We start from the raw sequence: 25310 nt of genomic DNA, 5'->3' as shown, positions 1-25310 counted from the left end.
TCATACCCGTGGTATACGATCTGATATACCACTGCTGTCAGCCAATCAGCATTCAGGGCTCGAACCACCCAGTTTACATTTGTACTTACACCATTTTGGAGGATTTTTTTTCTCTGAAAAATAAAATGTTTCTCCTGTGTTTCTGGAAACCCACTATCTGTAATTGATTGAATCCCAGCCTAAGCCTTTGAGGCTTTTTGGGAAAACAAAACAAACAGAACAAAACAAAAAGCAATGTTTCCAGATGATCCAAATTATAACAAATTCTAGATGCCTTCAGATGCTTTTGTAAGTGTCTTTTTGTACATTCATCTCATGATGCCCTACTTTTATTTATTTTTTCTTGTGGATTTTTACATTTGACATTTTTAGCTGATCCAGACCTGTCCCTGTTGGCTCCCAGCCCCACTGGACTGCACCTTATGCCAGATCCAGCCTGGGCTCTTAATCTTTTCCTCCTTCCATCTCTCCCTCCATCCCTCTCTACATCCAATGGTGCCAACTGGTGGCATTTAGCAGCTGCTGTGGCCGTTTGGCCGGGCTTAGTCACTGTTTAGTCCATCCTCCCAGTCCAGGGGCCACCAGACTTATGGCTCCTGAACCTTAACGTATAACAGATAAGGGCAACTAGTGGGATCTGATCTGGGAGTAGGGCAGGCTGATGTTAAGACTAAGGGAATCCCTTAAAAACTCCTGAGGACTCTCGTGTGGGTTTGGGTTGCATCTCATATGGCACCCTATTCTCTATAGTGCACAGTGATGTAAAGTACTTCAGTAAAAATACTTGAAGGTCACTACTTAAGTCGTTTTTGGGGGTATCTGTACTTACCTCTTTATATTTTTGACAACTTTTAATTCACTACATTCCTAAACACAATTGTGCTTTTTACTCCATATGTTTTCCCTGACACCCAAAAGTACTCGTTACATTGAATGCTAAGCAGGAAATGAAAATGGTTTAATTCACACGCTTACAGTGCCTTTGGAAATGATTCAGACCCCTTGACATTTTACATATTTTGTTACATTACAGACTTCTTCTAAAATGGATTAAATAAATAGATATATATATATATTTAAAGCTCAGCAATCTACACACAATACCCCATAATGACAAAGCAAAAACCGTTTTTTAAAATATCTTTGCAAATTTATTTAAAAAAAATAAAAACAGAAATACCTTATCTACTTAAGTATTCAGACCCTTTGCTATGAGATTCGAAATTGAGCTCAGGTCCATCATGTTTCAATTGATAATCCTTGAGATTGGAGTCCACATGTGGTAAATTCAATTGATTGGACATGATTTGGAAAGGCACACACCTGTCTATATAAGGTCCCACAGCTGACAGTGCATGTCAGAGCAAAAACCTAACCACGAGGTTGAAGGAATTGTCCATAGAGCTCCGAGACAGGATTGTGTCGAGGTACAGATCTGGAGAAGGGTACCAGAACTGAGCAATCAGAGGAGAAGGGCCTTTGTCAAGTAGGTGACCAAGAACCCCTCGGTCAATCTGACAGAGCTCTAGAGTTCCTCTGTGGAAATGGGAGAACCTTGCAGAAGGACAACCATCTCTGAAGCATTCTAACTATCAGGCCTTTATGGTAGAGTGACCAGACGGAAGCCACTCCTCAGTAAAAGGCACATGATAGCCTGCTTGGAGTTTGCCAAAAGGCACCTAAAGACTCTCAGACCATGAGAAACAAGATTCTCTGGCCTGATGAAACCAAGATTGAACTATGTGGCATGAATGCCAAGCGTCACGTCTGGAGGAGACCCGGGCACCATCCCTACAGTGAGCATGGTGGTGGCAGCATCATGCTGTGGGGATGTTTTTCAGCGGCAGGGACAAAATACAGAGAGATCCTTGATGAAAACCAGCTCTAGAGTGCTCTGGTCCTCAGACTGGGGCGAAGGTTCACCTTCCAACAGGACAATGACCCTAAGCACATAGCCAAGACATAGCAGGAGTGGCTTCGGGACAAGTCTCTGAATGTCCTTGAGTGGCCCAGCCAGAGCCCAGACTTGAACCCAATCGAACATCTCTGGAGAGACTTGAAAATAGCTGTGCAGCAACACTCCCATCCAACCTGACAGAGCTTGAGAGGATCTGCAGAGAAAAATGGGAGGAACTCCCCAAATGAGGTGTGCCAAGCTTGTGGTGTCATAGCCAAGAATAATCAATGCTGCCATCACTGCCAAAGGTGCTTAAAGAAAGTACTCAGTTAATTGTCTGAATACTTTTAAGTCATATTTGAGTTTGATATTTTTTATAAATTAGCAAAAATGTCTAAAAACCTGTTTTTGCTTTGTTATTATGGGGTATTGTGTGTAGATTGAGGGGAAAAAGTACTTCATACATTTTAGAATACGGCTGTAACGTAACAATCTGGAAAAAGTCAAGGGGTCTGAATACTTTCCGAAGGCACTGGTTATCCCTACTGCTTTTGATCTGGTGGACTCACTGAACACATGTTTTGTTTGTAAATTATGTCAGTGTTGGAGCGTGCTCCTGGCTATTCATAAATTATAAGGAATTTGAATTGATTTATACTTTTACTTTTAATACTTAGGAATATTTTAGCAATTACATTTACTTTTGACACTTAAGTATTTTTTTTAAACCAAATTATTTTCCTCCAATTGGAATTTACTGGGTGACTTATACTTGAGTAATTTTCTACTAAGGTAAATTTACTTTTTCTCAAGTATGAGAGCTGGGTACTTTTTCCACCACTGTAGTGCACTACTTTTGACTATTGAAAGCCATGTCACACAGGAGCTTATCTTATCTCTCTTTGAGGCTGTGGGCCATGTGCTGTACATCAAATGGATACTATGGATTATTGTAACTATGGCCTAGATTCAATCCGATCAAGCGTTAACAAGCGATAGCCGACAGGTGTAACTGCGTCAAATCGGTGAGCAGCTGCTCATTTGGGCATTGTCACAAAGTCACACCTGTCCCACTCATGTTAGAAGTTCAGAATGAGAAAGTTTTGGCTATATAGAAATAATGACACTCAAAAGGAAAATCATGAAACAAAATTATGAATATTTCTATCAGCCTAATCGAGGTGTAGATTACATCTCATATTCCAGTGCTCAAACTTGGTAACAAGGCTGCATGGGATTTCTCTTAATACGACACCATGCAGCCAATGGAAATGTCCCCTTTAGATCAAATGCAGAGACACCGCCAAAACAACCACTATGCGGGTGGCGGGCCAGCACAGATCTGATAGACTCTAGCCCTAAGTCTTTGAGAGATCTGAGAATGTATCCATTAGAGGACCATTTAAAAATGTTTTGCAAGTTTCCTGTGTCGCTTTTGTGTTCTGGGTCTACTTTAAACCATTTACATTTCCTGTCTTTTTGTTCACCATAAGGTGCCAAATATGTTTTTTTGTGATGCCAAGAAAATTAAACTCCAAAAATCCAACTAGCTATCCAAAAATACAGGTTTCAAATAAGAAAACCAACTCATCAGACAATCAAAACATACTACACACCACAGTTCAATAAAATGTGTATTTGTGTTTCCTTACAATATATTTTCATTTTTTGCCTTTTTTTATACAGAAAAACAGAAAAACATCTAGTGCAATTGGAATAGATGAAACAATTAATAATTTCATAACAAAGATAGAATGGTGCCTGTTGAGTCATACTCTATGTTTATACAAACTGCAAATGATTTTTCACTTTTAAAATAAATATATATACATACGAAGCAAAGTTCAGAGTATGGCCTGTGGTTGTTTTATTGCAGCTTGCTGCTTTTGCCTTGAATGTATTAGGTGTACCCCCATATGTTTTGTGGTGTACCCATACTCTATTATCTCCCCACATGCTTCTCCTTTGTACTTTAAGGCAAAGAGGGTCTAAGGTTGGTGCAAGAACTTGACACTCTAGAAATGTTTCAACAACGGTTAACACCTCCCGGAGCAGTATGGCTCTTACACATACCTGTCTCTGTCATTGTGTTTCCCCCAAATCCTATTCCCTACCGTATATAGTGCGCTGTATAGAGAATAGGATGCTGTTTGGTACACAGAAATTGTTTCCATCATGCCAGACACCATATATGAGGCAGGTGTGTACTACCTTGTTTAAGGGGATAAAAAGGCAAAGAAGATCATGGGAAGGACATTTTAAGGAGAAAAGGTATCAAAAGGTTGAAATCAGTGAGAGAAGCAATATGGGTCCATTTGCTGAGGAAGAAGAGCAGAGTAGAGTGTATTTGAGTTCTGTAGATCCCTTCTCTGTTGAATGTGAACACGAATGTCTTGAAAAGCCCTTCTAGATATCGATAAAATAGGTCTTCAGAAAACTTAACAGCCAGTGTAAATGTAGCATATGTATCCCTTTGTGTCACATGTGGAGATTTAAAAAATGGATTCTAGATTTTACCTTAGCTGTAAAGTTTTACAAATAACCTCCAATGATGATTGTGAGAGTAACCTGCTTAGTATATAAGCCTAACCAATTAGCCTGAAATATCCGTAACCCCATGTGGGGGATTAGAGGGAACATTTAGTTTATAATATATTTTTTTTAAAGAAATGCGCACTTCCTGTTTGTCCATAGTCCACAAGCATTGTCTATGTAAGGAGAGTGTTCGTCACATTCACCTCTCAGCTCGACAGACAGACAGACGGACAGACTCACACATCCACTGTGAGGGGGGAGTTGATTAACTAAGGTGAAGATGGAAGGCCAAAGCTCATGCTTAGATGTCCTGTCATCGTCCACAGATCCCCAAGCCCTCTCTGAAGTTTCCCACAGGTCTTCATGATCCCTTCTGTCTCCTGATACTTGTCATATACTAGGTACACCCATCAGTTTATTAGGTACACCCATCTAGGACCGGGTCGGACCCCCCTTTGACTCCAGAACAGCCTGAGTTCATGGAAATCAATTGGTATGAAGGGACATAACTTGTGCCAGGAAAACATTCCACACTATTATACCACTGCCACCAGCTTGCACAATTGACACCAGGCAGGATGAGGACATGGACATTGCTTGTCCATATATTTTTATATTCTTAATTCCTTTACTAGATTTGTGTGCATTGGGTATGTGTTGTGTAATTGTTAGATATTACTTGTTAGATGTTACTGCACTGTTGGAGCTAGAAGCACAAGCATTTCACTACAACCGCAATAACATCTGCTCAACACGTGTATGCGACCAATAAAATGTGATTTGATTTGATTTGGACTCATGCTGCTTAAGCCAAATCCTGACTTTACCATCAGCAACTCAACAGGAACTGGGATTCATCGGACCAGGCACTGTTTTTCCACTCCTCAATTGTCCAGTGTTGGTGATGGCATGCCCACTGGAGACCCTTCTTGTTTTTAGCTGATATGAGTGGAACCCGGTGTGTTCGTCTGCTGCAACAGCCCATCTGTGGCAAGGACTGACGAGTTGTGCGTTCCGAGATGCTGTTCTGCACACTACTGTTGCGCTACACCGTTAGTTGCCTGTTGGTGGCCCGTCTGTTAGCTTGCACGATTCTTGCCATTCTCCTTCGACCTCTCATCAACAAGATGTTTTCGTCCATTGGACTGCCTGCCATCGACTGGATGTTTTTTGTTTGTTGCACCATTCTGGGTAAACCCTAGACACTGTTGTGCGTGAAAAGCCTAGGAGTTCATCCATTTCTGAGATACTGGAGCCGGTGCGCCTGGCACCGACAATCATACTACGCTCAGTCGCTTAGGTCACAGTAACTGATTGCCTCGATGCCTGTCTGCCTGCTTTATATAGCAAGCCACGGCCACATGATTTACTGGCTGTAGGAGCAAACCATTGAACGTGGTGGTGTACCTAATAAACTGTGCAAAATGTCTTCTCATTGAATGAAATGTCTCCTCATCATAGAGAATGTCTCCTCAATAAATAGAATGTTTGCACTTCATATAGAATGTCTCATCATATAGAATGTCTCAATGTACAGAATGTCTCCCACCATATCACTCTGCTGCTGGTGCATAGTATAATAAATCTTGTAAATATATACACAAAAATATACACAATCATAGTGGGTCGTAATATACGTAATGTAGAAAGTCGTATTTTCTTTACACATCCTCTGAATTGCATCCACAGTGGGCCATAATGTGCCAGCAAGGGTCGGGTTGGTCATCCCGAGCTCTGGTGCAGTTAGTCAGTCCTTCCTCTCTCCCTCTCTCCCCTGTAGCTATGATACTGGCTGCATTCAGTTACTCCACACTTTTTCCAAAGTATGCATTTTCCCACTTCTCATCATGGACTTAAAAGCGTAGGATTGGTGTAGGCTAAGAACTGGCTGGAGGGAGTTGTTAGAGCCACCATTATTAGATTCATGACGGGGAGTGTGCAAATGCACTCTTTGGGAGAAGTGTGACGAATCAGGATGCAGCTCAATGATAACTATGTCTATACGTTGGTCTCCAGGCCATTCATGTCGATGGAGCAGTGGTCCTTGTCCTTGTGCTCCCTCTTGTGTTGGGGAGCGTGGGGGTTCCTCTTCCTTTGCTCCGGTCGTACCCCCTCCTCCAGCTGCATCAGACGAGCCACGTCCGGGCCCCCCGGTCCGCAGGGAGGGGGCTGGTACCCACCGTTCTTCTGGTACGTCATCTGCTGGATGCTGACCATGGGCTTGGTCTCGCAGATCAAAGGTACCTGAAGGGGGTAGAACACAACGGGAGGTAGAAGAAGGAACCAAACCATGAATTTGTGCTAAAGCAAAGAACTCCCTATGCAAAACAAATGGACAGGTCCACTGCTGGTTCAAATGTCAGGACGCAATGGGAAGTACAAAGAAAACAAAAAATGTAAGCGGCCAACACACTTGGATATATTGTAAGCTGCAATTGAAACTTTGTTTTAATGTTCTTTTATCTCATAACAACATGTCTGAATAGCCAAAATGATAATTCCCTATGCAATACAAATAGCTGTGGCAGTGACTACTGTACCTGATCTAATATTTGTATTGTGTCCAGAGGAATTAGGAAACTAATCAGCTTTAGTTGAGGGAGATGGAGTGAAAATATAATTGAGAAGATTATAAATATTTGAGTAAGAGGGTAATTCCCCAATAAATCCAGTCTGATTGCAAAAACAGAAATTGTTAAACAAATCAAAACATATTTTCATATTTAAGATTCTTCCACCCTTTGTCTTGATGACAGTGGTCTTCTGTTTACCACCCCTACCTTGTCTCAACACAACTGATTGGCTCAAATGCATTAAGAAGGAAATAAATTAACATTTAATGAGGCACACCTGTTAATTGAAATGCATTCCAGGTGAATACCTCATGAAGCTGGTTGAGATAATTCCAAGAGTGTGCAAAGCTGTCATCAAGGCAAAGGGTGGCTACTTTGAAGAATATAAAATATGTTTTGTATTTGTTTAACACTTTTTTGGTTACTACGTTATTTCATAGTTTTGATGTCTTCACTATTATTCTACAATGTAGAAAATAGTAAAAATAAAGAAAACCCCTTGAAAGAGTAGGTGTGTCTAAACGTTTGACTGGTACTGTAGGTAGAGGTAAAGTAACTATGCATAGATAATAAACAGCGAGTAATAGCAGCATGAAAAAGGGGGTCAATGCAAATAGTCTGGGTAGCAATATGATTAACTGATTAGCAGTCTTATGGCTTGGGGGTAGAAGCTGTTTAGGAGCCTTTTGGACCTAGACTTGGCTCTCCAGTACCGCTTGCTGTGCGGTAGTAGAGAAAACAGTCTATTACTTTGTTGAGTTTTTAGGGCCTTCCTCTGACACCACCTGGTATAGAGGTCCTGGATGGTAAAAATCTTGGCCCCAATGATGTACTGGGCCATACGCACTACCCTCTGTAGGGTTTTGCGGTTGGATGCCGAGCAGTTGCCATATCAAGTGGTGATACAACCAGTCAAGATGCTCTCAACGGTGAAGCTGTATAACTTTTTGAGGATCTAAGGACCCATGCCAAATCTTTTCAGTGTCCTGAGGGGGAATAGGCATTGTCGTGCCCTCTTCATGACTATCTTGGTGTGTTTGGACCATAATAGTTTGTTAGTGACATGGACACCAAGGAAATTGAAGTTCTTGATCCACTACACTACAGCCCTGTCAATAACAATGTTTAGTCCCAGGGTTCTTAGCTTAGTGATGAGCTTTGAGGACACTATGGTGTTGAACACTGAGCTGAGTGTGGAGTGTAATAGAGATTGCATCATCTGTGGATCTGTTAGGGCGGTATGCACATTAGAGTGGGTCTAGGGTTTCTGGGAAACACGTGGGTACAGTATTACAGACTCGGTCAGGAAGAGGCTGAAAATGTCAGTGAAGACACTTGCCAGTTGGTCAGCGCATGCTCTGTGTACACGTCCTGGTAATCCGTCTGGCCTTGCGGCCTTGTGAATGTTGACCTGTTTCAAGGGCTTACTCACATCGGCTATGGAGAACATAATCACACAGTTGTGATTAACAGCTGGTGCTCTCATGCATGGTTCAGTGTTGCTTGCCTTGAAGAGAGCATAAAAGGTATTTAGCTCATCTGGTAGGCTCGCATCACTGGGCAGCTCGTGGTTGGGTTTACATCTCTAATCTGTAATAGTTTGCAAGCCCTGCCACATACGACGAGCATCAGAGCTGGTGTAGTAGGATTCATTCTTAGGCTTTTGTTGACACTTTGCCTGTTTGATGGTCGTCTGAGGGCATAGCGAGAATTCTTACAAGCATCGCTCCTTGAGAGCGGCAGCTCTAGCCTTTAGCTCAATGCGGATGTTGCCTGTAATCCATGGCTTCTGGTTGGGAAATGTACGTACGGTCACTGCGGGGACGACGTCGTCGATGCACTTATTGATGAAGCCGATGACTGAGGTATACTCCTCAATGCCATTGGATGAATCCCATAACATTTTCCAGTCTGTGCTAGTAAAACAGTCCCGTAGCGTAGAATCTGCCTCATCTGACGACCTCCATATTGTGCAAGTCACTGGTACTTCCTGCTTTAGATATAATTATGGTCAGATTTGCCAAATTTGCCAGTGCAAGGGAGAGCTTTGTATGCGTCTCTGTGTGTGGAGTAAAGGTGGTCTAGGATTTTTTTCCCTCTGGTTTTACATGTGACATGCTGGTAGAAATTAGATAAAACAGATTTAAGTTTGCCTGCATTAATGTTCCTATCCACTAGGAGCGACGGTTCTGGATTAGCATGTTCTTGTTTGCTTATGTCCTTATACAGCTCGTTGAGTGCAGTCTTAGTGCCAGCATTGGTTTGTGGTGGTAAATAGACAGCTCCGAATATTATAGATGAGAAGATAATGTGGTCTACAGCTTATCATGGGGTATTCTACCTCAGGCGAGCAATCCTCAAGACTTCTTTGATATTAGACATCGCACACCAGCAGTTATTGACAAATAGACAGACACCCCTGCCCCTTGTCTTACCAGACGTAGCTGCTCTGTCCTGCCGATGCACGGAGAAGCCAGCCAGCTCTATATTATTAGTGTCGTCGTTCAGCCACGTGTCGGTGAAGCATAAGATATTACAGTTTTTAAATGTCCAGTTGGTAGGATAGTCTTAATCGTAGACAGTCCAGTTTGTTTTCCAATGATTTCACGTTGGCCAATAATACAGAGTGTGGTGGTGGTTTACCTACTCTTCTGCGAATTCTTACAAGGCACCCGCCTTTTTCTCCACGGTGATGACAGGGATTCGGGCCTTGTCTTGACAAAGCAGTATATCCTTCGCGTCGGACTCATTAAAGAAAATACCTTCATCCAGTTTGAGGTGAGTAATTGCTGTTCTGAAGCTCTTTTCGGTCATAATAGACGATAGCAGCAACATTCTGTAGAAAATGAGTTACAAACCATTTGAAAAAACAAACAAAATAGCACAATTGGTTCGAAGCCCGTAAAACGGCAGCCATCACCTCCGGCACCATTATAAATCAAATTTTAAAAATAAAACAGTGGGCAGTAGCGGGCAGGGCCATAGAGGAATACAGATAGTTTCTACTAAATGTTCCCCAGCTGCGCGCTCTCCCGCAGCATTATTGAGAGTGACTTCAAAGCAGCGCTCTCCATCCTGGTTAAAACAAACACGAAGACTGGGTTACCCTATCCAATTTCACTAGTCTCCTCCCTACACGGGAGTGGCGGATACGGTAATGTCATCGACAGAAAAAGTCGCAGCTCTAAAATTAGAGATTGCGGAGCTACTGGACAAAGGTGGTTACAGTGGTTCCCTCGGAACAGAGAAACAAGAGGCTTTACTCACCCTATTTCCTGGTTCCAAAAAAGACAGAGCCTGCGCACCCTGAACAAGGGAGTAGAATGCCTTTTCTCATGCTCACGTCAAAGCATCTGATGGAATGTATCCACCTAAAGAACTTTGCAAGAGTATAGACCTGAAGGACGAGTACCTTCATATGCTAGTGAAACTGTACCATGGGAAGTTTCTCTGCTTCGCCTTCAGGGGAATAGTGTATGAATACACGAGAGAGCCATTGAGGTACTCCCTGGCCACTCCAGAAGTGCGTGGTGTTGGCTTACTTGGATAAGCTGTCGGTTGTCGCCCATCAGTGGACCTGGCAATTACACACACAAAGAGACTGGGGATGCAGCTCATGCATCTTGGTTTTGCATTGAATTTGGCCCCAACTCAGCCGATTGTCTACTTGGGGATCCAGTTAGACACTGCAACCATGTTGGCATGAATCTTAGACCCCAGAAGAGAGGCTCTCCACTCAGCTCTCATGCGGTTCCATCTGATGCCCATGATAACGGTGTTCTCTGTGATGTCCTTGTTGGGAATCATGTCGTCAGCCCACGCAGTAGTCCCATTAGGGCTACACATGTACAGGCTAGGTGGTTTGCATAGCTGCGTCTATCCCTGTGCGTCATCATCACCGGCTGTTGGTCATTCCCAGCAACCTCAGAGCGGATCTGGACCATTGGAGAGACCATTCTCCGAGCATACTGACACGTGGTGTCCTGATGGGAAGAGTCTCCTCTCACATTCCAGTCTATACAGATGCTTCACACATTACAGGGTGTGCGGGCCGGTTCCATATCTAGGACTTATGCCAGCAAATGGAATGTTTTTACACAATGGTGTGAGGAGGAGAATGTCGACCCAGCTTGTTGCCAGGTGAAAACTATTCTCTTGTTCTTACAGGCCCTGTTAAATAATAAGCAACGCTCCCCGTCCACTATGAAGGTGTACGCCTCAGCGATTTCAGCTTGTCATGAGGGTTTTGATAAATCAATGAAATCACAGGAGAGGTCAAAGCACTAACCCTGATTCCTTTTGCCCGTGTGGGTGAGGACAGTGTGGAGTGCAGTAGACATCTGTGGATCTTTTGGGTGTTGATGTGAGCCATGAAAAACCTTTTAAAGCATTTCAAGACTATGGATGTTAGTGTTGCTTGCCTTGAAGTGAGCATAGAAGCTAAACTCAGCAAAAAAAGAAACATACCTTTTTCAGGGCCCTGTCTTTCAAAGATCATTCGTAAAAATCCAAATAACTTCACAGATCTTCATTGTAAAGGGTTTAAACACTGGTTCCCAGGGGGATAGGAGGGACGCCATGTGCGACTGACGTGTTTTCCGTTTTCTCCCGTGGTATTCTTAAAGTTTATGTGAATTTTGCAGCAGAACAGTATTTATTTTCCAATATTAATTTGGTGATCCCTTTCCGTAAAAACCAAGACTACTTTGCTTCCAAATGTCAGCATGTCGACCAAGCATAAGGCCAAAAGCATGACTTTGAGAAAACCCGGCCTACAAGACCCGTTCTCATCACTGCCCTCTCCTGAGTCTGAGGGCCCGGGGACACACACTTTACCCGGGGGTGCAGCTTGGCCTGGCGGCGCTGAAATGAACATTCTCGAGGCCATCAAACTACTATGCTCTGAGATAGTTGAAATGAAAACAGAGGTGGTTGCTACGATTGAGGCCAGAATACAGGAGGTTTCTGATACTTTAAAAGCAGATTTAACCATCCTGCGGAACGAGACAGTGCCAGCAATCACATTACTCAAAACAACAACTGCGTCACACACTACAACGATTGCAGCACTGGAGACCGCTACTAATGTCTCCGACTTAACTACATCCCTGGAGGCTGAAGTTAAACGCCTAGCTGCGGATTTGAAAAAGGTGAAGGAGAGCTGTGTGAGTTTAGAGGGATTCTCGGAAATGCATCGCGCCACGGATTTCGTTTCAGGGCTGCTGAAGGATGTTCTTGTATTAGATGAAAAGCCCCTGATTGATCAAGCCCACCAGGTCGCTGTGCCCAAAGCCCCGGGATGGGGAGAGGCCCCGTGACATAATTCTTAGACGAGCCCGCAATACCACTCTGAGCTTTCAAGGACAGAGCTTCTCCATCTACCAGGACTACTCCCCCACTGTTTCCAGGCAGCGCGCAGCTTTCGGACAGGCCAAACGAGTACTTCGGGACCATCCAAGTGTGAAGTATGGACTGCGATTCCCAGACCGTTTATCTCATGAGGGTAAAGACTACACATTTGAATCTCCGGATGAGGCTATGGCTCACATTCAACGTCACATCAAGAAGTCTTGAACATGCTCACAGTTCAGCAACTGTTGCATGTGAACTGTGGATAGTAAGTAACCCACCTGTGGTACAATTATGTTTAGATATAACAGGCTAGTCTTGTATAGTTGGCGAAACCGTTCAGGCTTATTTGATGTGATCTAATGTTTTGATCATCTAGTGTGCGTGCCTTACAAGCATTCAGTCATTTTAATTTAATTCTATTAAGGTTTTACTTAACTCCTGTGTTTCTAGGCTGTCTCGCTCACCTATTCAGTTTGTTTACACAGTGTCTCAGTGACTCAAAATATTTTTGGTTATTTGTTTACTGCATCCGTTTGCATTGACCCAGTAAACAGTAAATGTCTCCCGAGGCTACACGGTTTTTGGGGTCTCACTTCAATTTTAAAAGTTTTGAGCGTCATTTATGCCCAGCAAACACACACAGTTTTTTGGTATTGGTTGTAAGCTGTCTCAGCGTCATCTAGACTACTATTATAATTACTATTATTTTTGATTGTCTTACTACAATTTCCTTACTTCAAAATCGATTTTTGGCTGAGAGCCTTTATACATTTGATTTATTTTCTCTCTCAATGCCTGTTATAAGACTGGGAATATAATTATATACATCTACAAGTGGTGCTTTTGTCATTCCGTTTGCACAAGGGATTCGCCTTTTTTTTATTTGAAAAAAAATACATAAAAATCTTTATTTTTGCTGCTTGATCCAATAACAAAACTCGACTTTAAAGAGTGGGACTGTGGGTTTAGGTTTAAGACCGCACTCTCACAGACATACTGTGCGAAGAGAACATGTTCTATTTAGGCTTGTTCCTCGTTTGGGGAGGTATTGTCTGGGATGGGGGGAGGGGGTGGGGGGGCAGGTTGAATTGTTCAGTTCTAATGTTGTCATTCTGTCTTTTTAGTTGTTTTTTTGTACTTTTTCCAAACATCTACCACCGTACATTATTACTCTGAGACAAGTTATTCTGGGGGTTTTGGGCGCTCATTGCTTTTCCATTCTATGCTCTAATGACAGGGTTGAATAACGGGAATGCCCAGAGGGGCCGAAATAATGCGATCAAGTACATTTCATGGAACACCAAAGGGGTTTGAACCCGGTGAAGCGAGGGTTAAAGGGTTTAAAGGGTTTGAATGCAACACACTTAAAGGGTTTGAATGCAAATATTGCATTTCTACAAGAGACTCACTTGAGGACTGGTGAGCATTTTAGGATATGTAAGGACTGGGTTGGTCAAGTGTTACACTCGAACTTTCATAGTAAATCAAGAGGTGCTGCTATTCTGGTTGATAAAGCTACTCCCTTTGTAGCTTCTGAGGTTATTGCTGATCCTAAGGGACGATATGTCATAGTAACCGGTGAACTGTTTTCTACCCCTCTTGTTTTGGCTAGTGTTTATGCTCCCAATTGGGATGACACAAGTTTCATGTCTTCCTTTCTGTCTGCTATTCCCAATTTAGATTCTCATTTGTTGATTTTAGGGGGGGATTTCAACTGTAAAATGTCCCCAGTTCTTGACAAGTCCTCACAAACAAATACAGACCCATCTAAATGTGCCCTCCATCCTTTCTTCAGAAATATGCTATGTTTGAGGCCTGGCGTTTCCTACATCCTACAGATAGACAGTATTCCTTTTATTCTCATGTTCATCAAACATACCCCGGATTGATTACTTATTTTTGGACAAAAAACTTATGCCTAACCTTCGGCAGTGTACTTACGAGAGTATTGTTATCTCTGACCATTCACCATTAGTGCTTGAACTAGAATTTCCCCAGCGACCTCCTATGTGTTATCAATGGTGTCTCAACCCCATTTTACTCTCAGATAAGGAGTTTGTCAATTTAATTTCTTCTGAAATCACCTTATTCCTAGAAACTAATTCAACACCAGGTATGTCCTGCTCTACCATATGAGAGTCTCTCAAAGCATACCTACGTGGCCAAATTATTTCTTATACAGCCAACCAAAACAGAGTTAGCTCTCAGCGACTTCGGGACCTGAGCGAGTCCATAACCACATTGGATGAGAAGTATGCTACGGATCCTTCCTCTGATCTGCATAAAGAGCGCCAACTACTCCAATCTGAATTTGATGAGCTTTCTACCAGGCAAGCTGAACAGCTACTCTTGCGAGCTCAATACAAAGTCTATGAACAAGGCGACAAGGCCAGTAAACTCCTTGCGCATCAGATCCGTAAATCTGAGGCCTCACGTTTAATCCCACAAATAAGGACCCCGTCTGGTGCCACCACAGTTATACATAAAGAGATCAATGATCAATTTAAACAATTTTACTCTGCGCTATACACCTCTGAATCCCCTCAAGACCCTTTGCTGATTGACTCCTTCTTTAATGGCTTGAATATGCCTTCAATTGATACAGACTCCCATGACTGTCTAGAAGAAGAATTTACGCTTGAGGAGATTGTAATAGCAGTGTCCGCAATGAAAAGTGGTAAATCACCGGGTCCGGACGATTTTCCAACCAAATTTTACAGGATGTTGGTCTGCTTTGTCCATTCTTGTCTCGACTATTTGCAGAGTGCCTTAATACTTCAAAGCTACCGCCTAGTCTTTATCAGGCTTCAATTTCATTACTATTAAAGAAAAACAAAGACCCCCTGGAATGTGGATCCTATCGCATAGTCTCGCTTTTAAACTGTGATTACAAAATCCTAGCTAAGCTTTTAGCCATCCGTATGGAAGGCTTGCTGCACCAAGTAATACACTGTGACCAGACTGGCTTTGTGAGAAATAGGCATTTATTTTTCAATATTAGGCGCCTTATGAATATACTGTACTCCCCAGTGTCGGAGGACCCGGAGGTGGTGGTCTCACTTGATGCCGAAAAAGCGTTTGACTGCGTTGAGTGGAATTACCTAACAGCTGCCCTTTATAGATTTGGCTTTGGCCCCAAATTCATTGCGTGGATAAAGATTCTTTATTTTTCCCCCATGGCTTCGGTACGGACTAATAAGTTGTCCTCTGACTAATTTCCCTTGCACCGCGGATCCAGACAGGGTTGTCCACTCTCCCCCTTGTTGTTTGCTTTGGCAATCGAGCCTCTCGCCGTTGCACTACACTCTAATGATGCCATTCAAGGTATATACAGGGCGGGCTGGGAGCAGAAAGTCTCGCTAATATGCTGACGACCTCCTTTTGTTTATCTCCAACCCTGATACCTCATTGCCACATGCCCTATCTGTTCTTAAAATGTTTGGATCAATCTCAGGGTACAAGCTGAATCTAGGCAAGAGTGAGCTTTTTCCGGTAAACAAGGCTGCTTTAAAGTGCTCTTTTACAGTTCTCAGTTTAGGATTGTCCGGGATCAATTCACCTACTTGGGAGTAAAAGTGAAATATTCAAATTTGTTTCTTTGTTGCTCTAGCAGACAGTTTGAAACAATCTTTTACCTTTTGGAAATCGCTACCCCTTTCTCTTATCAGAAGGATTAATGTCATTAAAATGAATGTGTTGCCCAAATTTTTATATGTTTACCCATTTTTATTCATCAAACATTCATGCATTTTATTTGGGATGGCAAGGTACCACGGATTGGTAGAAAACATTTACAGAAGCCTAGGTCATTGGGGGGTTTAGCTCTAACCAAATTTTCAGACATACTACTGGGCTGCAAATTTCAGAGCCCTTCTGTACTGACTGCAGACTGATCCTACTGGCCCTAGACCACTCTGGGTCCAGATGGAGTCTGAATCGTGTAAACCTGCAGCACTTTCCTCTGTGTTGTGCTCGTCTCTCCCAGTGTCCCGAGGCAAAAGGTGTGTCGAAACAATTTGTAAAGCAGTCTCTTAAAATTCGGAATCAGTTCCGTTTAGCTTTTAGCCTCCGAGGCTTTTCTCTATCAGGCCCAATCAATCAGAACATTTTATTTCCTCCATCTTTGAATGATGGGGCTTTTGGCATTTGGCATTCACTAGGCCTCTCCTCGCTAGCCCAATTATTCTTTGATGATACATTTGCCTCTTTTTCTCAGCTGCAGGAAAAGTTCAATCTCCCCCAATCCCACTTTTTCCGCTATCTCCAGACTAGAAACTTTGTCAGAGCTAACACACCTGGATTTCCCAATAGGCCTGTGAATACAGCTATAGAGCATCTTGGAGTTGAACAAGCTTCCTAGGGGCACAATTTCAGATGTATATGCAATCATTCATGACTTACAGAACCCTTCTTTGGTGCCTTTAAAGACTCGATGGGAAAAGGATTTGGGGGAGGAACTTGGGGAAGACGCCTGGGAATCTGTGCTGCACAGGGTGCACTCGTCCTCTTTTAGCACTAGACACAGCCTCATTCAATTCAAGGTGGTTCACCGTATCCACTGGTCGGGGGCCAAACTTGGAAGAATATTCTCTGATTTTGATCCTACCTGTGTCAGATGTAAAGTGGAACCAGCCACACTGTTGCATATGTTTTGGGGCTGTCATAAACTGTCAGGTTTCTTGGAATTAATATTTAAATGTTTCTCTGATATATATGACACTGTTATAGATCCGTCTCCCCTTACAGCCCTTTTTGGAGTACTGCCCATGGGTACCCCCCTATCAAGAATCCAGTCGGACACTGTTGCTTATACAACTCTTTTAGCTAGACGGCTAATACTACAGAACTGGAAGATGGCAGCTCCCCCATCTTATAAATATTGGGTGAGAGATGTGTTGTGCTCTCTGAAACTAGAAAAAATTCAATTCAATTCACGTGGGAACCCCAAACTGTTTAATGAGGCTTGGGCTCCATTCCGGTCTTACTTTAAACAGTCCATCCTCTGATGGCATTCCAATTAAAACTAAAATAAGTCTGTATTTGACCCCCCTGTGACTTAAGGGTTGGAGGAGCTTCTCTCTGTGTTTTTTCTGGGGGGGGCATTAAGGTCCATGTGCTTATTGATTGTGACCCGCGGATGCCTTGTTCATCTTGCCCAGGCAGAGACTGAAGTGTGAGCTTGTTTTTCCCAGTTATTTTTACATTTTGTTCACTACATGAATAATCATTCTATTTTTTTTATTTTAAAGCGTTGTAAACTTTATTTTTGGTCCAGTGGATGGTTGGTCTGTGGCCATGACTGTCTGTGAGTTGTTGCATTTCTCCACCCTTATCCCTTGACTGTTTACAGGAACAATGGTGAGGTGTTTGCTCTGTCCTTGTACTATAGATTGCCCTTTAACCTTTGTAGCCTTCTGCCTGGTGTGTTTAACTTGTCTAAAGTATGGTATCTTTAAAGCAATTTTTTTATTTGTATTTTTTTTCTAGTTGAGTATTATTTATATTGCTTTGTGTTGTCTTGTGTGTGTGTGTAAAACTTAATAAACAGAGTAAAAAAACACTGTTTCCCATGCTTGTTCAATGAACCATAAACAATTAATGAACATGCACCTGTGGAATGGTCATTAAGACACTAACAGCTTACAGACGGTAGTCAATTAAGGTCACAGTTATGAAACTTAGGACACTAAAGATGCCTTTCTACAGACTCTGAAAAACACCAAAAGAAAGATGTCTAGGGTCCCTGCTCATCTGTGTGAATGTGCCTTAGGCATGCTGCAAGGAGGCACGAGGACTGCAGATGTGGCCAGGGCAATAAATTGCAATGTCCGTACTGTAAGACGCCTAAGACAGCACTACAGGGAGACAGGATAGACAGCTGATCGTCCTCGCAGTGGCAGACCACGTGTAACAACACCTGCACAGGATTGGTACATCCGAACTTCACACCTGCGGGACAGGTACAGGATGGCAACAACAACTGCCTGAGTTACACCAGGAACGCACAATTCGTCCATCAGTGCTCAAACTGTCCACTATAGGCTGAGAGAGGCTGGACTGAGGGCTTTTAGGCCTGTTGTAAGGCAGGTCCGCACTAGACATCACCGGCAACAACGTCGCCTATGGGCACAAACCCACCATCGCTGGACCAGACAGGATTGGCAAAAAGTGCTCTTCACTGACGAGTTGCGGTTTTGTCTCACCATCGGTGATGGTCGGATTTGCGTTTATCGTCGAAGGAATGAGCGTTACACCGAGGCCTGTAACTCTGGAGCAGGAGTGATTTGGAGGTGGAGGGTCCGTTATGGTCTGGGGCTGTGTGTCACAGCATCGGACTGAGCTTGTTGTCATTGCAGGCAATCTCAACGCTGTGCGTTACAGGAAAGACATCCTCCTCCCTCATGTGGTACCCTTCCTGCAGGCTCATCCTGACATGACCCTCCAGCATAAAAATGCCACCAGCCATAATGCTCGTTCTGTGCGTTATTTCCTGCAAGACAGGAATGTCAGTGTTCTGTCATGGCCAGCGAAGAGCCCGGATCTCAATTCCATTGAGCACGTCTGGGACCTGTTAAATCGGAGGTTTGAGGGCTAGGGCCATTTCCCCCCAGAAATGTCTGGGAACTTGCAGTTGCCTTGGTGGAAGAGTGGGATAACATCTCACAGCAAGAACTGGCAAATCTGGTGCAGTCCATGAGGAGGAGATGTACTGCAGTACTTAATGCAGCTGGTGGCCACACCAGATACTGACTGTTACTTTTGATTTTGACCCCCCTTTGTTCAGGGACACATTATTCAATTTCTGTTAGTCACATGTCTGTGGAATTTGTTCAGTTTGTCTCAGTTGTTGAATCTTGTTATGTTCATACAAATATTTACACATGTTAAGTTTGCTGAAAATAAACGCATTTGACAGTTAGAGGATGTTTCTGTTTTTGCTGAGTATATTTAACTCACCTGGTAGGCTCATTTCATTATATGGGAAGTGTTGAGTTCGGTAGGGAGTACATTTCGGGCATCGTAGGGACTAGGGCTCTGCCCTAAACCAATAGGAGCGAAGCCCCCTATGGGGCGGAGCTTTACGATGTACAGTGAGCTCCAAAAGTATTGGGACCATGACAAATTTGTTGTTGTTTTGGCTCTATACTCCAGCACTTCGGATTTGAAATAATAATAATAAAATGAGGTTAAAGTGCCGACTGTATTGTATATTTGACCAATAAAACACATTTTATTATAAAAACATTTATTTTTCATCTCTGTGGTTTTATCATTTTCCTTCAATTCGCTGAATCTATCTCACCAGCAAAATCATCCGAACGAGGGAAACAGAGCCCCTCTGTCTCAGTATGTGTTATCCATTCTCTGTATCTGATGCTGTATGGACAAAAAGAGTATGACATGTTGACGTCTTAATATTTGTTGATTGATCCCAGAAAGCATTTGGCCTCCCTTAATCATTTTTTAATGAAAGAATTAGCCAATCCGCGTCGAGCTGAGCTCAACTGTGGGTAGTCCTGGCGCACCAACCCCCCACCACACATCAAAAGGAAAACCTCATTGTCAGAAAAACGTGTCTGTTTCTGGTCTCCGTGGCTTAGAAAATCATGCATTTTCCAAGCCATGGATGGAGATGGGGATTTGGACTTGTGGTTTTGACTTTATTCTCCGTACAGGCCAATGTTTATAACGGCGATTCTGATCTAACCATAAATTCATACATTGTATTGTGCCACTGGCCTGAGATGATTGAAGTTGATTATGTAGCCTAAATGTAGTCTAGTAGGCTCACGTTAACTAACTAGCTAGCTAACTTGTTGCCCATGCGAGAAAGTTAGGCTAGCATGCAGGCTAGGAAGCATTAACTTGCTTGACCATGTTGTAAGTCTTGTAACTGTTTGTTACATGCAATATTTACTTCACCCGACAGATGTTGCTCTTTGGTTTTGTGATGAAACAAACATACTGTATGTGTGGTTGAATTTAGTCCGCTACTGGGTGACTCTCTTTCTGTTGTCAAGGCCTTATTGTCACAGTGGCGTATGGACGAATGGGTTATAGAGCAAACATCACAAGCATCACAAAATAGATTGTAATATGTTTGTTTTTCTTCTGGTTTGGCTTCCCCTGTGATTTTACCCATGCACAGCTACTGTATATGAGTAGAGCGGAGCCCTATAGGCTTTCTAGCCCTGTCCAACTTCAGAAGTCTCACTGTAAATCATTTTGGGGGAGCCTCAATATATAGGGACACCTGAACTCTCATTGGCTGAGGTGTGTGCATAATTAATTTCTCAGGCGATACTGCTTTGCAGCAGTGTAAACCAGTAGGAATGAAGCCCCCCTATGGGGCTGAGCTCTACTCATAACTGGAGTTACAATACCCAGTCATTATCGGATGTGTTGGCTAAAGTGGATCTGATTGAATAGAGCCCTTTTTGATTGGTAAATGGAAATGAAGCTTTCTCGAATGGAAAGTTCATAACCTTGATCCTTGTGTGTCCGGAATTGTGTTAGCATGTGTTTCTCATTTGCATATTACTGTGCTCAGAGCACGCAAATTGGAGCACGGGAGGGTCGTAGTCCAAATCAAAGTATGTGAAACGGAGCATGGAGGGCACTTCTCGAAAGCGCACTCCGTTTGTACATATAACAGAAAGTATGCACAGAAATTTGACGCCCTACACATAAAAAAATGTGAAAAACACTTGAAATCAATGGCGGACATTATTTGAGCTGAAATGAGAGAATATACACTCCGACTTCAGAATGAAGTGTTTTCTATTCACATCTCACATGTTGCCTGACTACAATATTTTATCTTGATACATTAAGAAATACATGCCGTGTTAATTTTGGCATGTTTACCTGTAGACCGCAAGCCAATAATAAGTCATTGGGATACCTGGCTAGCTACTACTGTTAGCTAGCCAGATAGCCACAAATAATTGTTAGCTAGCTACCCACAAAGAATTGAGATCTACCTTGCATAACTTTAGTTTTAGGACATTTTTGGCTGTTAAACTATCTGGTTAATTTTATTACGATTCACATATACAGTGCACTCGGAAAGTATTCAGACCCCTTGAATTTTTCCACAATTGTTACTTTACAGCCTTATTCTAAAATAAATAAATTGAATAATGAATAAATAGTTTTTTCCCTCATCAATCCACCAAAAATACCCATAATGACAAAAACAGGTTTAAATACACTGCTCAAAAAAATTAAGGGAACACTTAAACAACACAATGTAACTCCAAGTCAATGACACTTCTGTGAAATCAAACTGTCCACTTAGGAAGCAACACTGATGACCATAAATTTCACATGCAGGTGGAAATTATAGGGAATTAGCAAGACACCCCCAATAAATGAGTGGTTCTACAGGTGGTGACCACAGACCACTTCTCAGTTCCTATGCTTCCTGGCTGATGTTTTGGTCACTTTTGAATGCTGGCGGTGCTTTCACTCTAATGGTAGCATGAGACGGAGTTCTACAACCCACACAAGTGGCTCAGGTTGTGCAGCTCATCCAGGATGGAACATCAATGTGAGCTGTGGCAAGAAGGTTTGCTGTGTCTGTCAGCGTAGTGTCCAGAGCATGGAGGCGCTACCAGGAGACAGGCCAGTACATCAGGAGATGTGGAGGAGGCCGTAGGAGGGCAACAACCCAGCAGCAGGACCGCTACCTCCGCCTTTGTGCAAGGAGGAGCAGGAGGAGCACTGCCAGAGCCCTGCAAAATGACCTCCAGCAGGCCACAAATGTGCATGTGTCTGCTCAAACGGTCAGAAACAGACTCCATGAGGGTGGTATGAGGGCCCAACGTCCACAGGTGGGGGTTGTGCAATACCGTGCAGGACGTTTGGCAGTTGCCAGAGAACACCAAGATTGGCAAATTCGCCACTGGCGCCCTGTGCTCTTCACAGATGAAAGCAGGTTCACACTGAGCACGTGACAGACGTGACAGTCTGGAGACGCCGTGGAGAACGTTCTGCTGCCTGCAACATCCTCCAGCATGACCGGTTTGGCGGTGGGTCAGTCATGGTGTGGGGTGGCATTTCTTTGGGGGGCCGCACAGCCCTCCATGTACTCGCCAGAGGTAGCCTGACTGCCATTAGGTACCGAGATGAGATCCTCAGACCCCTTGTGAGACCATATGCTGGTGCGGTTGGCCATGGGTTCCTCCTAATGCAAGACAATGCTAGACCTCATGTGGTTGGAGTGTGTCAGCAGTTCCTGCAAGAAGAAGGCATTGATGCTACGGACTGGCCCGCCCGTTCCCCAGACCTGAATCCAATTGAGCACATCTGGGACATCATGTCTCGCTCCATCCACCAACGCCACGTTGCACCACAGACTGTCCAGGAATTGGCGGATGCTTTAGTCCAGGTCTGGGAGGAGATCCTCATGAGACCATCCGCCACCTCATCAGGAGCATACCCAGGCATTGTAGGGAGGTCATACAGGCACGTGGAGGCCACATACACTACTGAGCCTAATTTTGACTTGTTTTAAGGACATTACATCAAAGTTGGATCAGCCTGTAGTGTGGTTTTCCACTTTAATTTTGAGTGTGACTCCAAATCCAGACCTCCATGGGTTGATAAATTTGATTTCCATTGATAATTTTTGTGTGATTTTGTTGTCAGCACATTCAACTATGTAAAGAAAAAAGTATTTAATAAGAATATTTCATTCATTCAGATCTAGGATGTGTTATTTTAGTGTTCCCTTTATTTTTTTGAGCAGTGTATTTTTTTGCAAATGTATTAAAACAATGTTTTAAATTTAAACAAGTATTCAGACTCTTTACTCTGTACTTTGTTGAAGCGCCTTTTGTGTCGATTACAGCCTCGACTCTTCTTAGGTAGGATGCTACAAGCTTGGCACACCTGTATTTGGGGAGTTTCTCCCATTTTTCAATGCAGATCCTCTCAAGTTCTGTTAGGTTTGATGGGGAGTGCCGCTGTTTTCAGGTCTCTCCAGAGATGTTTTACCGGATTCAAGTCCAGGCTCTGGCTGGGCCACTCAAGGACATTCAGAGACTTGTCCCCAAGCCACTCCTGCGTTGTCTTGGCTGTGTGCTTAGGGTCGTTGTCCTGTTGGAAAGTGAACCTTTGCCCCAGTCTTGGAGCAGGATCTCTCTGTACTTTGCTTTGTTCATCTTTCCCTCAATCCTGACTTGTCTCCCAGTCCCTGCCACTGAAAAACATCCCCACAGCACGATGCTGCCACCACCATGTTTCACCGTAGGGATGGCGCCAGGTCCAATCAATTGAATTTACCACAGGTGGACTCCATTCAAGTTGTAGAAACATCTCAAGGATGATCAATGGAAATAGGCTCCACATGAGCTCAATGTCGGGTTTCATAGCAAAGGGTCTGAATTCTTAGGTAAATAGGTATTCCTGTTTTTTATTTGTCATAAATCTGCAAGAATTTCTAAAAACCTGTTTTCACTTTGTCATTTTGGGGTTTTTTGTGTGTAGGTGCAGCTTGAGGTAATACAGTAGGGGGAGTGCAAGTGCTTCTAAAATGTAATGTTTCTCGTCCTCACAAGAACGTACTCAAGAGAACTTCCTTGGAGAACGCACTCGGAGCACGGTGGAATGCATATTGAGAAACAGAGTTTCTCTCACCTGCTCTCCCTCCTTGACAAAATCTTTTCTACAGATGTGAGCCATGATCCCCGTGGCCAAAGCGTCTCCCATCACGTTGACCATTGTCCTGAAACGGTCTCTGGAACACAAAACGGAGGTTCAGCTGCCTTAGCGGTGGTGGGAGGCTCAGTTGGTGCACTGCAAACACACTGAAGCTACAGTCTAGTAGTGTTGTGGGAGCACTAGTAACACATTACAGTATCACAGTTTTTGTGACATATTGAGATCTCTTTGTTATATATTTTAAAATCAACTTTTCGTAATATCTCAGTACAATGTTATTTTTTAATAACATGATCCTATAAGACTACTTTTTGATTGACTATGTAAAATATGGCAAACTTTGCTTAGGCTTAAATGTATCAACACCTCACCCTTTATCAACTTTTATTATGTCTAAACATAAAGAGAAACTGGGGGTGAAGATCAAACAGAAGAGTTGTATACTTACAACGCCCAATCCACAGCAATGATGAGTGTGATGTCATCAGTGGGCAGGCCCACTGAGGTTAGCACGATCACCATGGTGACCAGTCCTGCCTGCGGAATTCCAGCTGCACCAATACTGGCAGCTGTGGCTGTGATACTGGGATCAGGAGAGAGAGGAAATTAAACAGTGACCTTAACTGTGTTAGCACAAATCTGTACAGTGTCCCAACACCTCCCAATTTTTGTATTGTTTTTTAAAATGTAACCTTTATTTAACTAGGCAAGTCAGTTAAGACCAAAATCTTATTTACAATAACGGCCTAGCCCGGCCAAACCCAGACGACGCTGGGCCAATTGTACGCCACCCTCTGGGACTCCCAATCACGGCCAGATGTGACACAGCCTGGATTCGAACATGCGCTGAATACAACAGTGTAGACCTTACCGTGAAATGCTTATTTAGAAGCCCTTAACCAACAGTGCAGTTCAAGAAAGAGTTAAGAAATTGTTTACCAAATAAACTAAAGTAAAAGCTGTTAAAAACTTGTTGGGGATAGGGGGCAGTATTTTCACTTTGGATGAATTGCGTGCCCATAGTGAACTGCATCCTACTCTGTCCTAGATTGCTAATATATGCATATTATTATTACTATTGGATAGACAACACTCTGAAGTTTCTAAAACTGTTTGAATTATGTCTGTGAGTATAACATAACTCATAGGGCAGGCAATCTTCCAAACAGGAAGTGAAATTCTGAATGTGGGTCAAATTTGACGTCATCGCCCCTTCCCTTCCAAATAAGATATGGATATGTTAGCACTTCCTAAGCCTTCCACTAGATGTCCTCATTCAGTAGAAC

The 25310-nt window shown here is 43.1% G+C and overlaps 1 protein-coding gene across 1 annotated transcript in view; it reads right to left on the bottom strand.

Annotated features, from left to right (window-relative positions):
• Window positions 1–3444: 3444 nt before the first annotated feature.
• The window catches only part of LOC115101738 (excitatory amino acid transporter 5-like), a 78331-nt gene continuing 56465 nt past the window's right edge, over window positions 3445–25310 (bottom strand). The window contains exons 9-11 of the mRNA XM_029621203.2: window positions 24473–24607; window positions 24001–24100; window positions 3445–6676 (exon numbers count right to left, since the gene is read on the bottom strand). Of these exons, the coding sequence (XP_029477063.1) occupies window positions 6431–6676; window positions 24001–24100; window positions 24473–24607 (481 nt within the window). The 3' untranslated portion in view covers window positions 3445–6430. The remainder of the gene's footprint in view (window positions 6677–24000; window positions 24101–24472; window positions 24608–25310) is intronic.

This window comes from Oncorhynchus nerka, linkage group LG20 (assembly GCF_034236695.1).
Source record: "Oncorhynchus nerka isolate Pitt River linkage group LG20, Oner_Uvic_2.0, whole genome shotgun sequence".
Lineage (NCBI taxonomy): Eukaryota > Metazoa > Chordata > Actinopteri > Salmoniformes > Salmonidae > Oncorhynchus > Oncorhynchus nerka.
The sequence above is the reverse complement of the archived record's forward strand: the minus strand, read 5'-3'. Positions and strand labels throughout refer to the sequence as shown.